At 47.4% G+C, this 13,751-nt stretch overlaps 1 protein-coding gene across 1 annotated transcript; it reads right to left on the bottom strand.

Moving 5' to 3' along the window:
• Positions 1-4,371: 4,371 nt before the first annotated feature.
• Positions 4,372-11,488, bottom strand: POLR1F (RNA polymerase I subunit F). The gene is made up of 4 exons (XM_043968793.1): positions 11,237-11,488; positions 10,915-11,056; positions 9,219-9,427; positions 4,372-7,835 (listed from the first exon to the last, which is right to left on the bottom strand). Exons 1-4 carry the CDS (start codon positions 11,452-11,454, stop codon positions 7,394-7,396), a joined length of 1,011 nt encoding a protein of 336 aa, XP_043824728.1. The 5' UTR covers positions 11,455-11,488; the 3' UTR covers positions 4,372-7,393.
• Between the last annotated feature and the right edge of the window lie 2,263 nt (positions 11,489-13,751).

Here is a 13,751-nt window from a genome sequence, read left to right on the forward strand (position 1 = left end):
TAAAATACATTTATGAAAAATAAATAAATAAATGGATTTTTTTCACCCTCTTATGACAAGCTTGATGATAACATCTACAGGGTAGGGATGAGGACCAGTTTGGAGAGGACTCAGAAAGGGCAAGACATATGACTACAGGTATAGATTGGGCTGTAAAGTAGAAAAGAATTATTTCATTTGGTCAGAGGAGGAAGAATCAGTAACAAGTAGAAGTAGAAAAGAGACATTTTTGTCTTGATATCAGGAAAGGCTTCCTAAGCATGAAGAGCTATCTAAAAATGGATTGGGGGGCAGCTAGGCAGCGCAGTGGATAAAGCAATGGCCCTGGATTCAGGACTTGAGTTCAAATCCAGATTCAAACACTTGACACTTACTAGCTCTGTGACCCTGGGCAAGTGAGGGGAACCCCCTGCTTTCTGAGGGTGTGTTGGAGTAGGGATGCTTGATCAGTTTTGATTTGCTCCAGATGGCTCCATCTTTAAAATTTATTCTTTGATTTCAAGAAGACATGTGGGCTTGCTGCTTGAATTTTCAACTTAAATATGTTAAAGGTAGAGAATATATTATGTTGCATGTCCATTTGCAAAGGGTCTTCATTGTAGGTAGATTCCTCCTCTCAGTAGGGTTTCTGTTTTAAGGTTTATGAAGGATGCTGAATTTGGATCAAAGGACCTGAGTTCAAATTCTAGTTTTCTCATTTATATGAGGGGCTTGAGTTGATTTGGGCCTGAATTTCCATCTTTATTTCTAATTTTAAACATTTTATTTCTCTTCACAGCTGCTCTGGAGTTTCTTAAAGTTGTTTCCTCATTTCTCTAGGGGCCTTGCGGATTGTATTTCTTTACTGTCTAATTCACCAAAGCATTTTAAAAACTCATTTTTTTTTTGACTCCTAAGCATAGGCTCATAAATATCACCTATCTCATCCCTTTTAATATTATATGAGGTTATTGTGTAGAACTAGATGGTATAACAAAATTCATTTGCAGATTAAAAAAGGTCAAGAATATGAAGGGAAATAATGGGAAAAGAAAGCATGAAAAAAGATGATTAGCATTACCAGATATTAAATTATAAAATAAAATAAATATAAAAAAATTTGTTGCTGGAAAAAAGGTAGAAAAATCAAAAGAAGATTGCCAGAAAATAATGTTAGCCCAGAAATTAATGTCATATGCCACAAGATGGTTCACAATGTTGAGTGGTTACATCAGAGAAAACAAAACAGGATAGGGCAGGAAGTTTCTTTCACAACTATGGAAAGAATATGGAAGAAATGTTCATAACCAAAAAAGAAATAGAAGAAATCACAAAAGAAAAAAAAAAAGATCATTTCAGTTTAATAAGGCTTAATTTAAAGTTTTTGTTTAAACAAAGAAAATAAAATACGAGATATCAAGTGAGCAAATATCTTTGCATCAGATATCTAAAAAAAAAATAAGGTATCCAAGATAAGGAGGAGTTGATACAAATATGCAAAATTAGAAAACTGTCAAAGACGATAGAAGGTGATAATATTTCGTGTTAGAGAAACCTGTAGGAAAAATAGAGACATTGACACTTTACCAATAGATCAAGCTTTGGGTTGCTTCAACCATTCTGGAACACAATTTGAATTTGGTGAAGAAAGAAAAAAGGTGACTGAGCTGTGAATACTCTAATTTTGTGAATTTTCCTAGGTATCTGACTTACAAATTTCAAAAATAAATGGTAAAATACATGCAAATATATCCACAAGAGCACCCCTCCCACACTGCACTTTTTTTTTCAGGGAAAAAAAAAAGCTAAACAAACTTTAAGTGAGTTCCCACAGAATAGGAAACAGCCAAACAAATTATGGTATATTAATGAAATAGAATCAACGGATATGACTAAGAATTGAATCAGAATAAAAAGAACCGAGATCTATACAATGACTACACTAATGAAATGAAAACACACCAAAAAAAGAGATGAGAATTCATTTCACCTGCACTGTCTTATCTTAGGTCCTAAGGACCTTCGCTAAAATGTGTTGTGGTGGAAAACACAAAAAGCATGAATAAAACAAAAAAAAAAAAAAAGGAGTTGGCTTGACTCTAAAGTCTCTTTCAACCTTGAATTCTTGAGCATTATCAATCTACAAGTACTGAAGAAGTACCTGTCCTAGGCACTGGGGCTTCAAGAAGAAGGAACCATCCCTATCCACAAGGTATATTTTTTAAAAATTTTGTTGTTGTTGTTGAGTAATGAGGGCTAAGTGACTTGCCCAAGGTCACACAGCTAGTGTCTAAGGTCGCATTTGAACTCAGGTCCTCCTGAATCCAGGGCCAGTGCTTTATCTACTATGTCACCTCGCTTCCCCCGGTGTATTTAAATTCTTAAAAAAAAAAACCCTTCAATATCGCCTAATCAACAGTATTATCTGTAAACTGTAGAATTTCATGTGTGTGTGTGTAAGTATACATGTAAAAATGTGCTTACAGTATATACATGCCACACATTATTTAAACATGTCATGACACATGCATATTGTAAACATATATTAATAGATACATATTATATACACCATAAGGATCTGTACAGAAAACTTATTTGGTTAGCTCGTATTTAAAGGAGGAAATCAAACACACATATTTTATAAGCACACATACATATATAAAGTCAACTTTAAGGAATAAACAATAAAATCCATTTCTTTCCATGTTTTCCTCTCAACATTTTTCTTTTTTATAATTTTTTTCTGGATTTTGTTATTTTTATAATTATTTATATAAATGTTTGTTAGATTGCTAAGATTAAAAAAATTCTTTCTTTGCTCTGGATCATTACATAAATAAGATGGATGAACTCCTCAAAAATGATTTTGCTCCCGTTATCTGCCAAGAATGATTTTTTGACTAGAAACAGGTAAACAAAAACGTCTAATGGGGATAAGGTAGAAGAAGAAAACAAACCAAAATGCAGTCATGGTGTTAGAGGGGGAACCTTGGATTTTATTAAGAAAAAGGTGCCTGTGAGAACATCAGTGACTGAAGGTAGATAGCCAAGATTTATCTCCATCTCTACTAGATGATTCTGGGAACCCACTATGTCTACACCCGCAGGAAGGCTTGTGAAAGCAGTCGTTCAGAGTAGAGCCCATCTTTACCTTCACAGGGCTGACTAAAAGGAGACAACAACAGATGTTCCTCTGGTGCTCTCTGATCCAGTGAGGCCAGAGGCCACTTTCTTCCAAGAAGGAATGCCCCATGCATGACTACAGTATTCGCGATTCCTTGAAAGAAACACAGGGAGAACCTGAGCTGACAGCCAGCAGGTGAGACAGATAATTGTCATTGTCAATGAGCAGAGATGCAGCCCAGAATCCAGGTTCCTAAGGAACGCAAGGTCCTCTGAAACCTCCTGTTGGGAGACACGCGCTTTGAAACAGAGCAGGCCCAACCGTGAACAAAGAGATACGGGCAGAATCGTCCAAGATGAGCAGGCATGTGTGGAAATTTATTTTGATTTGGGGACCCTACCTTTAGGCTGAGACTAGAAAGCCTTAGGCCCTCAGGGTCTCTTCTGTGTGGGAGGGGCTGGTGCCCCTCCCCCTCTGCTTCAGCTGAGCCCAAAAGCCCCGTGGGCTGGACGGCTGGGGGAAGGGAAGCTATCAGAGAGGTCCTGGGCTCGTCCAGGCCGGGCTCTGGCGTAGCCTGTGCTGGGGCACATGAGGCTCGAGCACATTCCCCACCCCCACCAGCCGCAGCCCTGGCTGATGGATTAGCTTGGTCTGTGGGGGCACAGGAAGCCCCGAGATTTGAGTGGAGAGAAGGAAAGATATATATAGAGACCTGGGGGTCAGACTCAGGGGGAGCTACAAGGACACAGGAGAAGGCTAAAGGACTAGGAGCAGAGAAGAGAGGCCGAAGGACAAGACTGACGGAGCAGACAGACTGACCAGGAGGCAGCGGAGAGCACAGAAGCCTCAGCACAGGGCATAGGTTGGAGAAAGTGAAGATTAAGAGGAGTTAGAAGAAAGGAGCTGAGCAGGGAAAGTATAACATACCCTGAGGCAAGAGGCTGCTAAGGCCCTTATTGTATTAAAAAGCATCTGAACAGGAATGCAGGCAGGTTGTACATTTTATTTCCGTGTATTCATAATTTTAAATAGTATCTCATAAATAAACTCTGCTTTGATTATTTAGTTAAGAGGCTTCTTAATATTTTGCTTATCAATCTGGGAGTGGAGCAGTGTGGTGGAACTTTATAAACAGCCCACATTAAATTAATAGCAGTCAGATAGCCAAATAGTCAAAAGTCCCCAGATTAGTCCTCTAGTCAGATTAGCCCCAAAATTAGGCCCAGTCAGTCAAAATATTCTTTCATTTGAATAGCGACCCAGATGGGACTTATGGCCCAATTTTAATTTTTCTAAACTTATCATTTTTCATATACTTATAATTTTTCATAAATCTAATTATATAATTTTTCAAGATTAGATTAGCGAATAATTAACTTTTTTTACACATGGACTGACTACCCTCTGCATCACTGGAGAGAATACCCACGTCAATGAAATCGCAATGAAAATCTGTGTTTCAATCTCCAGTTGCCCTCATTACCCCGTTTGTCTATTTGTATAGACATCTGAGGTCATGATTGGATGGTTGGCTTTCCTTGGTCATTCTTGCTTGTGTAGGTCTGTCCTGCTATTACCCTTTTTGGACAAGTCTTCCTAATGTATACATGGACTACAAAAAGACCCTATTTAGGATTAAAGGAAATACCGTCCCAGCTTTCAGGAAAGCCAGAACCCAATATTTTCAAATTTATCTTGCTTTAGGGTGATGGCAGAGTGCAAACAAACCTTTTGTCACAAGTTCTATAGGGTATATTGTTCATTTTGATCACAGTGGTAATTCGTTTACTCTAAAACAGTGAAGTTGGCAGAAGCCCCAGCTGAAATATTCTAGAAATAAGAAAAATATGATCTATAGTAATTTGCTTCTTTCATTTGCTATTCCAAAGTAGTTTTCCATGAATACTACTATTACTCACTATTAATCTGTCACAATTACAACTTTATAAATACAGAAAGTCTCTTACTACAGTTACATAGCTATATTTGCCCAAGGTCAAAAATGCCTGAAGAGAACCATATCCAATAACTATTTTGCTTATTTAACGATTAGGCTATAATGAGTTCAACCACAACCATCAGATATAGTAAGAATCAGGAAAAAAAGAATATGACATTTTCCTCACTAAGTCAAAAGGCAGTAGGAATTATGTTTACAACCAACAACTACCATAGATTTATTGAGACATAATTGATGCTTCCCTTCTTCTGTGATTTCCATTTCTCTAGACCTTAGCTTGCAGTAGGTACTCAGCAAGTTCATCTTAAGCACCGGTTTTGACAATGCACGTCTCCCCCATCCTTCTGCTCTTTTAGTCTTTCTGACTGAGAATTTCAATCGTCTGACCCCCTCTCACATGCTGACCTCTTTGGCAGGGGGGTGGTGATCTACATTTCAGCTTATACTACTTTGATGCCAAATAAAAATGTTTATCATGAACCCACTGCCTGTCCAACTCTTCTTAGAACCAGCCCAAAGCAGCTTAGTGTGCCAAAATAACTACTGCCCAGACGACCAGTAAATACTTTAGGGTCATAGCTTTAGAGTTTGGATGGGGCCTCAGAGGTCACCCATTCTATCCCTTTATTTTACAAATGAGTAAAGGGGCTCTGCAGAGAAACTAATTAAGGTCACAAAACTACTAAAGTGGCAAAGTGTTAGTCAAACCCAGATCCTCAGACCAGACATATGTGACTCCTGAATTTATATCAGGAAAGAACTCAACGAAAGGGAAGAAATATGGAAAAGAGTTTAGGGACTTTTGGTCATCATGGCTGTGGTATGACCTCTATAAAAAGGAAAGGCCAATGTCCTGTGCAGCTGAACATCACATCTGCCACGGCTGGGGAGTCAGGCTTCTTTGGATAACTATAGCTAGGCTGGCCCTTTGTCATCCCATAATCCTTCTTTCTATTCAAAGTCCAAACTAAAAAGGCCCAGGCACAAAGGGTCATCAGACCAAGATGAACCGTCAGCCATGAAGGACTCACCTTGTGAACATGGAGCTGAGGACCAAGAACAGGAACTCATTTTTCATATTAACTCTTCGAAGTGATACTAATCTTTAAACAAAATCAGATGATATAAAGCTAAATAATATCCCAGTGTAAAATCTTACCAAATGGCATCCTAACCTTTATTTAGCAATACCATCTGGTTGTGTAGTAACAACTAAAAATATACTTAAGGGGCAGCTAGGTGGCACAGTGGATAGAGCGCCAGTCCTGGAGTCAGGAGGACTCTGACCTCAGACACTTAACACTTACTAGCTGTGTGACCCTGGGAAAGTCACTTAGCCCCAATTGCCTCACTAAAAACAAAAACAAAAAAAACCCCCATACTTAAACTTGCAAATGAAATTATAGTGTAAAAAAAAACTAAATTAAATAAAATATCTTTTTATTATGTATACAATTTAAAGGCACATTGGTAATACTGAGATTTATAAAGCTACATATACATAGATTTGCCCCCAAACAAAGCACTTTTGTCTATTAGAACATACACTTGCTTTCACAAGAAATTGATCCAAGCTCTAGAAAAGCTGTATATAAATTAAACTTCTTTAAATGGAAACCTGTTTTAAAACAACACAATGAAAAATAATCCTATGATCCATCTGGTTTTGCCCTATTCTATCTGCCCATCAGGTTTTCTTTATACAGGACTTAACCTGAAGACCACAGCTAGAGCAGCCAGGAGGCACAGTGGTTAGAAGGTAGGAAGAGTTCAAATCCAGCCTCAGACACTGACCAGCTGGGTGAGCCTGAGCCTAGACAAGCCCCTTAGCCTCAGTTTCCCTCTCAGGGTTGTTGTGCGGGCCAGATGAGCTAAATGCTCTGCCCCGAGTCTGGCATGGGGCAAGCACCACAGAAATGGGAGCAACTGTCATTATTACTTTGCCCAGAAATGTGGGTCATCATGGGAAGAATGGTTAAATTTCCTCAAGATCACAAGGAGGAAGACCTGATCCCTTGGCCAGCCTACCACCACACGGCCCAAGAAGCCAGGCCTCTGCCGTGCTGATCAAGGGAAGTGGGGACAGCTAGACTCCCACTGACTGCGTGCGTTCTGATTCTCCCTTTCTCAGAGGCCCCTCGGCTTGGGAACAGCCCGGCCATGACACTCAGCACCCACATCTTTGGGCGGAGACTGGAATTCGACCCTCGATATCAGGAGTCATCTTTTACTCTCCAGGACATGAAAACGTTCAGGTGTAACCATCTCTTCTCTTTCCAGACCAGTGGCCCTTCCCTTGGCCTTCCCCAGCCTCTTCCCACCCAGGAGGCTCACTCCTTCTCCTTCTCCTTCTCCTTCTCCTTCTTCTTCTTCTTCTTAGGTCGCGGCTCTTCAGGGGCCGCAGGGCTCTCGGGATCCTCACTGTGCTTCTTCCTCTTTCTTTTCTTCTTCTGCTGGTCACTCTGGTAGCCACTCGAGTCACTGGCGTGCACCAGAGGGTCCTGCTCCAGCTCCTCTGGGCGGTACTTCTTCTTCGTCCGGGGCTCCTGCTCCTCACACAGCCCATTTACAGCCTCGTAGGATGGAGGCCCAGTCTCTGCTGCCTCCGCCACGTCTGAAGGCGTGGCAACTGGCGTGGGACCACAGTCTGCACGGAGCTGCTTTGGGGCCTTCATGCTCTTCTTCCTTGGCTTCTCTCCCCCTGCTCCAGGCTCCATCTCATCGCCGACGTCCCCGGATCCTCTGGCAAGTGCAGGGTCCCTGGGCGGCAAGCTGTGGAGAACAGGCCAGCAGTCAGTGAGAGCACCAGGCTGCACTGATGTAAGAGGCCCTCGGGGTGTCCAGAGAAGAGCGGAGGCACAATGTACAGCATCCGAGGACGTCCCCTAGAGCCAACACTTGGCTCTTCCAGGCTCCCCTCCTTCTTTGGGCTATTGTAATATGCCTGACACACCCAGACAGATCAGGTGACAGCCCTGGGCCCTCTGCTGCCTCCCATCCCCCACATCACCAGCCCCTTTTAGGTGCCCTGGATAACCCGTTTGAAGGTGGTGGCTGTTGGTATTACACCGTGAGATAAAAGGAGGGACGCAGGATTGCTCCTGACCCCACCACGCACACGTCCAGAGGGACCAACTTCCCTCTTTTTGTCCTCCGTTCCAACTCAGAACTGTCACTTTCCCAGAGAAAGGAGACTCTCTTAGGGAATGACCACATAAAGGTGGGCGAGTGGGCACGAGGCAGGGAAGACCTGGCATTCACACTGACCCAGGAAGGCTGTAGGTCTGTCTCCTGATCTTGGGGCTCTGCACAAGGGACGCTTACAAAGCGCCTACTATGTGCAAGTTCCTGTGCTAGTAATGGTAGTCCTGGGTAGACCAAGGAAAAACGAAAAGGAGGCCTTGCTCTCCTTGTTCCTAAATGAGGGATTTGGACAATCCCACTTCTGAAGGCCAGAGAGCAGCCAAGTCTGAGGGTTCTTTTATGTGGCCCCCAGGAAGAATCGAGAACACCCACAGCCTCCTCTGCTCTCAGGGTACTGACCAGACCGTTGGGAACAGGACAGTTCTTCCCTCAAACGACAACGACACACTGTCTAAGTTCAAAGGTAAAATACATTTTATTAATAGAAGGAGAACGTCTTAGGGCAGCAACCTCTTGTGTCTATGTATAGACAAGTGCTAGACCATGAGGTGTCAAGTCCTGACTGGGTGAGCTCGTGCAAGTCCCTTCACGTGTGTGCAGTTTCCTTAACTGCAAACTAAATTCATAATCTTAGGATAATTAAAAATTAAATTACGTCAACCAACAGTCTCTTCACGTTTAAATTGGTCCTAAAAGACAGCGGTGTCTTTTATTTATTTATTTTTTTAGTGAGGCAATAGGGGTTAAGTGACTTGCCCAGGGTCACACAGCTAGTAAGTGTTATGTGTCTGAGGCCAAATTTGAACTCAGGTCCTCCTGACTCCAGGGCCGGTGCTTTATCTACTGCACCACCTAGCTGCCCCCAACGGTGTCCTTTTACGGACCGACCCCCCCAGCCTCACCTCACCTCCAGATTTCCCCTGAACATCAGTCACGTTCTATACACTCCAACAGTCCACATGCCTGGCAAACCTCACTCGGACGGAGGACATCTCGTCCTGACGAACCCACCTGCTGACGATGAGTGTTCCCCGAATGCAGAAGACTCCGGCGGCGTCTGAGTCCAGGCGAGATACTTCAAACTCGAGCTCGTCTCCCACATTGAAATGCAGGTTCTGCCACTGCTCCATGGGCATGTGCTCCGGCTTGGGGATGGAGGCATTGAAACAGCCGTGCACCAAGCAGCCCAGGTGGCTGGGAGCAACCTTATTGACTGTACCCTGGGGGAGAAGAGCATGACATGGTGAGGGAAGCCCCTCAGCGCTACAGGGAGAACCACAGCAAGCTGCACTGTGAGCTTCAGGAAGAAATACCCCCGAACAGGGAGAACACACACCTCCACTAAAGCCCACTTCCACCAGGCCAATACAGCACGGGGCTCCTAAGTAAACATTTGATCTAAGTGGGAGATTTCCTCCCAACAACAAAACCCGACTTCTATAAGTTTCTAAACGCTCCAGAAAGGGAGGCCCTCCCCCCCACCCCACCCCCACTGAAAACACCTAGAAAATACTCCTGGATATGGCCAACTTCTGAGAGAAGCTTATTCAGGGCAGGAAACATATGTTTTACATAACAGAGATCTGCGCTGAATTTCCATAAACAAACTAATTCGAGCGTTTACAAAGTACTCTTTAATGAACCAGTTTGGCAGGACACAAAGAACAGTGACTGTTTGAAGACTGCCTGCATTTACATCTTGAAAATGTTCATCTTAGCCAGCTGTCTGTCTACAAAACTAAACACCTTTTGCAGCGGTAAAATCATATTTAAGCTGCTTCTCTTTGACTTTAAAGCTTTAAAAAGACCCTTTCAAGAAAGCCCCTAGACCCAAAGAGGAGGTGGGGCAGGGTTGGGGGTAGTGAAGAAAAGGGTTGGACGTTTTCAGGGGTGGCCACATCCAGACAAAGCAGACACAGGGTGAGGAGTGGGGGCAGAGCAGCATCAGCTCGGCTGGTGCGAGTTGGGGGTCACCCAACTGTGGAGTCCTTGGAGGCAAAGGGGCTTTTTCTCATCTGTAAAATGGAGAGAACAGTCAGGCCCCCTCCTGTGTGAGACAGGGCAGGCTAGGGAAGGCCTCTGAGGCTACATGCGCTGGGTGGAATCTTCTAGGCCAGCGCTGGGGAGCCACTGAAGGTGTGAGGCCAGGGGAGGGACCAGACTGGAGGGAAGAAAGAAACCTGGGCAGGGAGACCAGCCTGGAAGCTCTGGCCCTGCCGACAATCCCTGGCCAGAAAGGCAAGAAGGCGACAGGAGCCAGAGAGGTGGCCAGGGAAAAAGTGGCAGAAACGGGAGAAAGGGAGGCCGGGGTCAGAGTGGACCAGGAGCAGGATGGGGCCTTTCTCAGAAACAGGGAGATGCGGGCATGTGCCTCCCCCCCAAACCTTGGCTCCTGGGGCAGCCCCAGCTGGTCCCACTCCCCTCCCTGTTAGTTCCAGCTCTGAGCCCCTCCCGGTCTTTGGATGGTCCTTCCCCTCCGGGGACTCCTGTGCGGCCCCCTCCCCACCTCACCCCCTCCAGCCTGGCCCCTCCCGATCGTGTCCCCCCCCCCCCCGCGTGTCTGCCTTCACAAGGGGCTGCTTCTTCGGGGCCCTCGGAGGGTAGCGGGGGTGCGAGCTCTGGGAGGCGCGAGCAGGGCTGGAAAGCAGCAGGGGGTCTGGGCTCTGATGACGTCAGCCAGGGATTCCCCCCCAGGCCCCGCACGTACCAGGAGCTTCTGGCCCCGCTCGGGGCAGAAGATGACGAAGTCGGCCTCGACGTTGAGGTGGATGTGGCCCTGGTCGTCGTAGATGTCCCCCAGCTCCCCCACGATCTTCAGGTTGTCATAGGCCACGGGGACGCCCTGCAGGCTGCCAGGGGTCAGGGGTCAGGGGTCAGAGCGGCGCTCCCCTCCGCCCCCGCCCCGGAAGCCCAGCGACAGAGGAGGACCGGGGGTAAAGGGCCTTGGGCGGAGCCCTCCCGCAGCCCCCCCCCCCGACCCCCCCCGGCCCCGGCCCGCACCGTAATCGCGCCCCCCCCCCGGCCCCCACCTCTCCGAGTAGCGCAGCAGCTCCCGGTCCAGCTGCTGCCGGAGGCCGCTCCGCTTGCGGTCCAGGAAGCGCGGCGCCAGCGCCACGTGCCGCCGGTGCGGGCCCACGCTCAGGCACGAGCCGGGCTTCACGAGCGCGCAGGCGGTCGCGAAGGTGGGCAGCTGGAGGGCCGAGCCAGGGCCCAAGGCCGCGGCACTCGCAGCACCCGCCGCCGCCATGCGCCCGCCGGCCCTCCCAAAGTTCCTGCTCCGCGGCCCGGCCCGGCGCGGGCGAGTGACGTCAAAGGCCGGCACCGCGCGTGCGCGCAACGCCAGCGTGAAGCGCCGGCACCCGCCCTTTACAGACGCGTCAGAAGGAGCGAGAGGAGAGCGAGCGGCCGCCAGGGGGCGCCCGCACGTCGCGGACCAAAGGACAAATACAGAGCATGCGCGGGGAGGTGTCCCGCGCCAACCCCCCCCCCCCTCCCCTTTCCACCAACCCCTTCTGGACTTTCCTACGCGCTCTCAGAGTTCTTGGGAGAGCCGGGGCGGGGCAGGCTCCTCACTAGGTATGCTCGGGGCGTGGCGCCTCCTGCTGCCCCAGCCCCTCCCACGGCTTCCGCTGCGGACGCCCCGGCTCTGGGTAGTGGTTCCTTGATCTCAGTCTTGACAGACGCGTCACGATCCCATCGGGGTTTCCTGGGCCGAGATCCCGCGGGGGTTCGCCCTCTCCTCGTCCGGCTCCTCACAGATGGGGAAACTGAGGCGGGGGTGGGGGTCGCGCAGCGAGCGCGAGTCTGAGGTGGGTGTGAGCTCCAGGGCTGATCTGTATCATGTCTCATACATATACATATATACATATACACATGTACATATGTGCATATACACATACATATACATATGTACATATATACATATATATGCACGTGCGACAACATGTACCACACCCCGTAACGTTCATTGTCACACGGGCATCTCCTCAGCGCCCGCGATTTCCGCGCGGGGCGCATGTGCGCACTATCCTAACAGACCCATGCGCGATGTATAAGGACGGCCCGCGAGGATGCTTCTCCACGATCCCGCTTTCCCCGGACAAACTTTTATACGCCCGGGGGCGGACAGATACAAAATAAGCCTTGACCCTTGACTGTTGCCACATGTCCTCCCCCCCATCCTTCAGTTAGGGGGTCACGACCTTCGGGTTAAGGACCTTAGTTCTAGGAGAGCCTTTCTAAGGGTGTTTAAGAGCCTGCAAGTCCTATGATTGATTGTGTGAGTCCAGGTGACTCCATCCAAGGGAAAGGAACATGGTGGCGAAGGACCTCGGTGACCCGCAGAGGAGAAGCGTCAGCAACGCATCAGGAGCGAGGCTCTGGGACAGCGAATGGCAGCCGTGAAGTAGGAGAGCTGGGATTGCAGTAGGAGAGATGGATGCCCACCCTGCCCCTTGCCCTCCTTGCATGATCTCGGCTGCACGGAGAGCGACGGAGCTTTCAGGAAAAAGGAAAGGATGACCCTGCTGTCCTGTGCCCTGCGCAGGCACCAGCGGAGCCAGACACTCCGCTGGGTGCCACAGGGAGGGAATGACGTTGACAAGATGGCGAGTGCCCACAGGAGGTCAGTCAGAACCGTGAAGGGCCTTGAGTTCATACCCCGAGAAGATCAATTCTTCAAGCGTTCGAAGGGAGGAAGGGTTCCCAGAGGAGAAGGCGAGGGGCTTCTGTGAGCAGAGCTGGGTGACTGATGGTCAGAGATGGCTTGAGCTAGACATCCGTGAAGGTCCTGGCCAACTCTAAAACTCTGGGAATCCTTCCTTCCCTCCCAACGACGCCCCCCCCCCTCCCATTTTACATGCTTCCCCATCACTCCCGGAATAAACCTTTCCCATCCAGGACACATTCCGGGGATGGGGGACAGGGACGGGGCACCGGCACCGGCACCAGCATGACTTCGGGTGGCAGGCGCCCCCGGGCCCCGCACTCTGGGCCTCAGGTTCCTCATTCCTTACAAAAGAAAGTTAGGAATCAATGATCCCGAAGAGGCCTCCCAGATCTATATCTATTAACTTTTCTGGTGAAGTAGATGGAGTGCTAGTAGATAAGAGTTCAAAACCGTAGTAGAAAAGAGTTCAAAACAATTAACAGCTGTGATCCTGGGCAAGTCACTGAAAAGAAGCCTCATCTCTAAAAGAGAGTGGCTAATAGCATCTGTTTCACAGGGTTGTTGAGAGGAGAAAATGAGGTATCTTTAAAGTGCTTAGAAAACCCTAAGGCACAATGGAAATTCTCATTATTATTATCATTCATGATTAGTCTAGTCACAGGTATCAGGCAAGTATGTGTAATTCACGAAGACGTCACCAGATGGCAAACAGGAGCTTTAAATACATCATAATACATTGAGGCTTTTCTCCAGACTCACTGGACTACAGAACGGGAATTCAACCTCTTTTTAAATTATGGCGACAGCTTCTTCCAAAAGACCTTAGGATGTTCAGATCCAAAACCCCCCCACCAAAGCACAACTAACAGACCATA

The sequence above is a fragment of the Dromiciops gliroides genome, chromosome 5, assembly GCF_019393635.1.
Source record: "Dromiciops gliroides isolate mDroGli1 chromosome 5, mDroGli1.pri, whole genome shotgun sequence".
Classification (NCBI taxonomy): domain Eukaryota; kingdom Metazoa; phylum Chordata; class Mammalia; order Microbiotheria; family Microbiotheriidae; genus Dromiciops; species Dromiciops gliroides.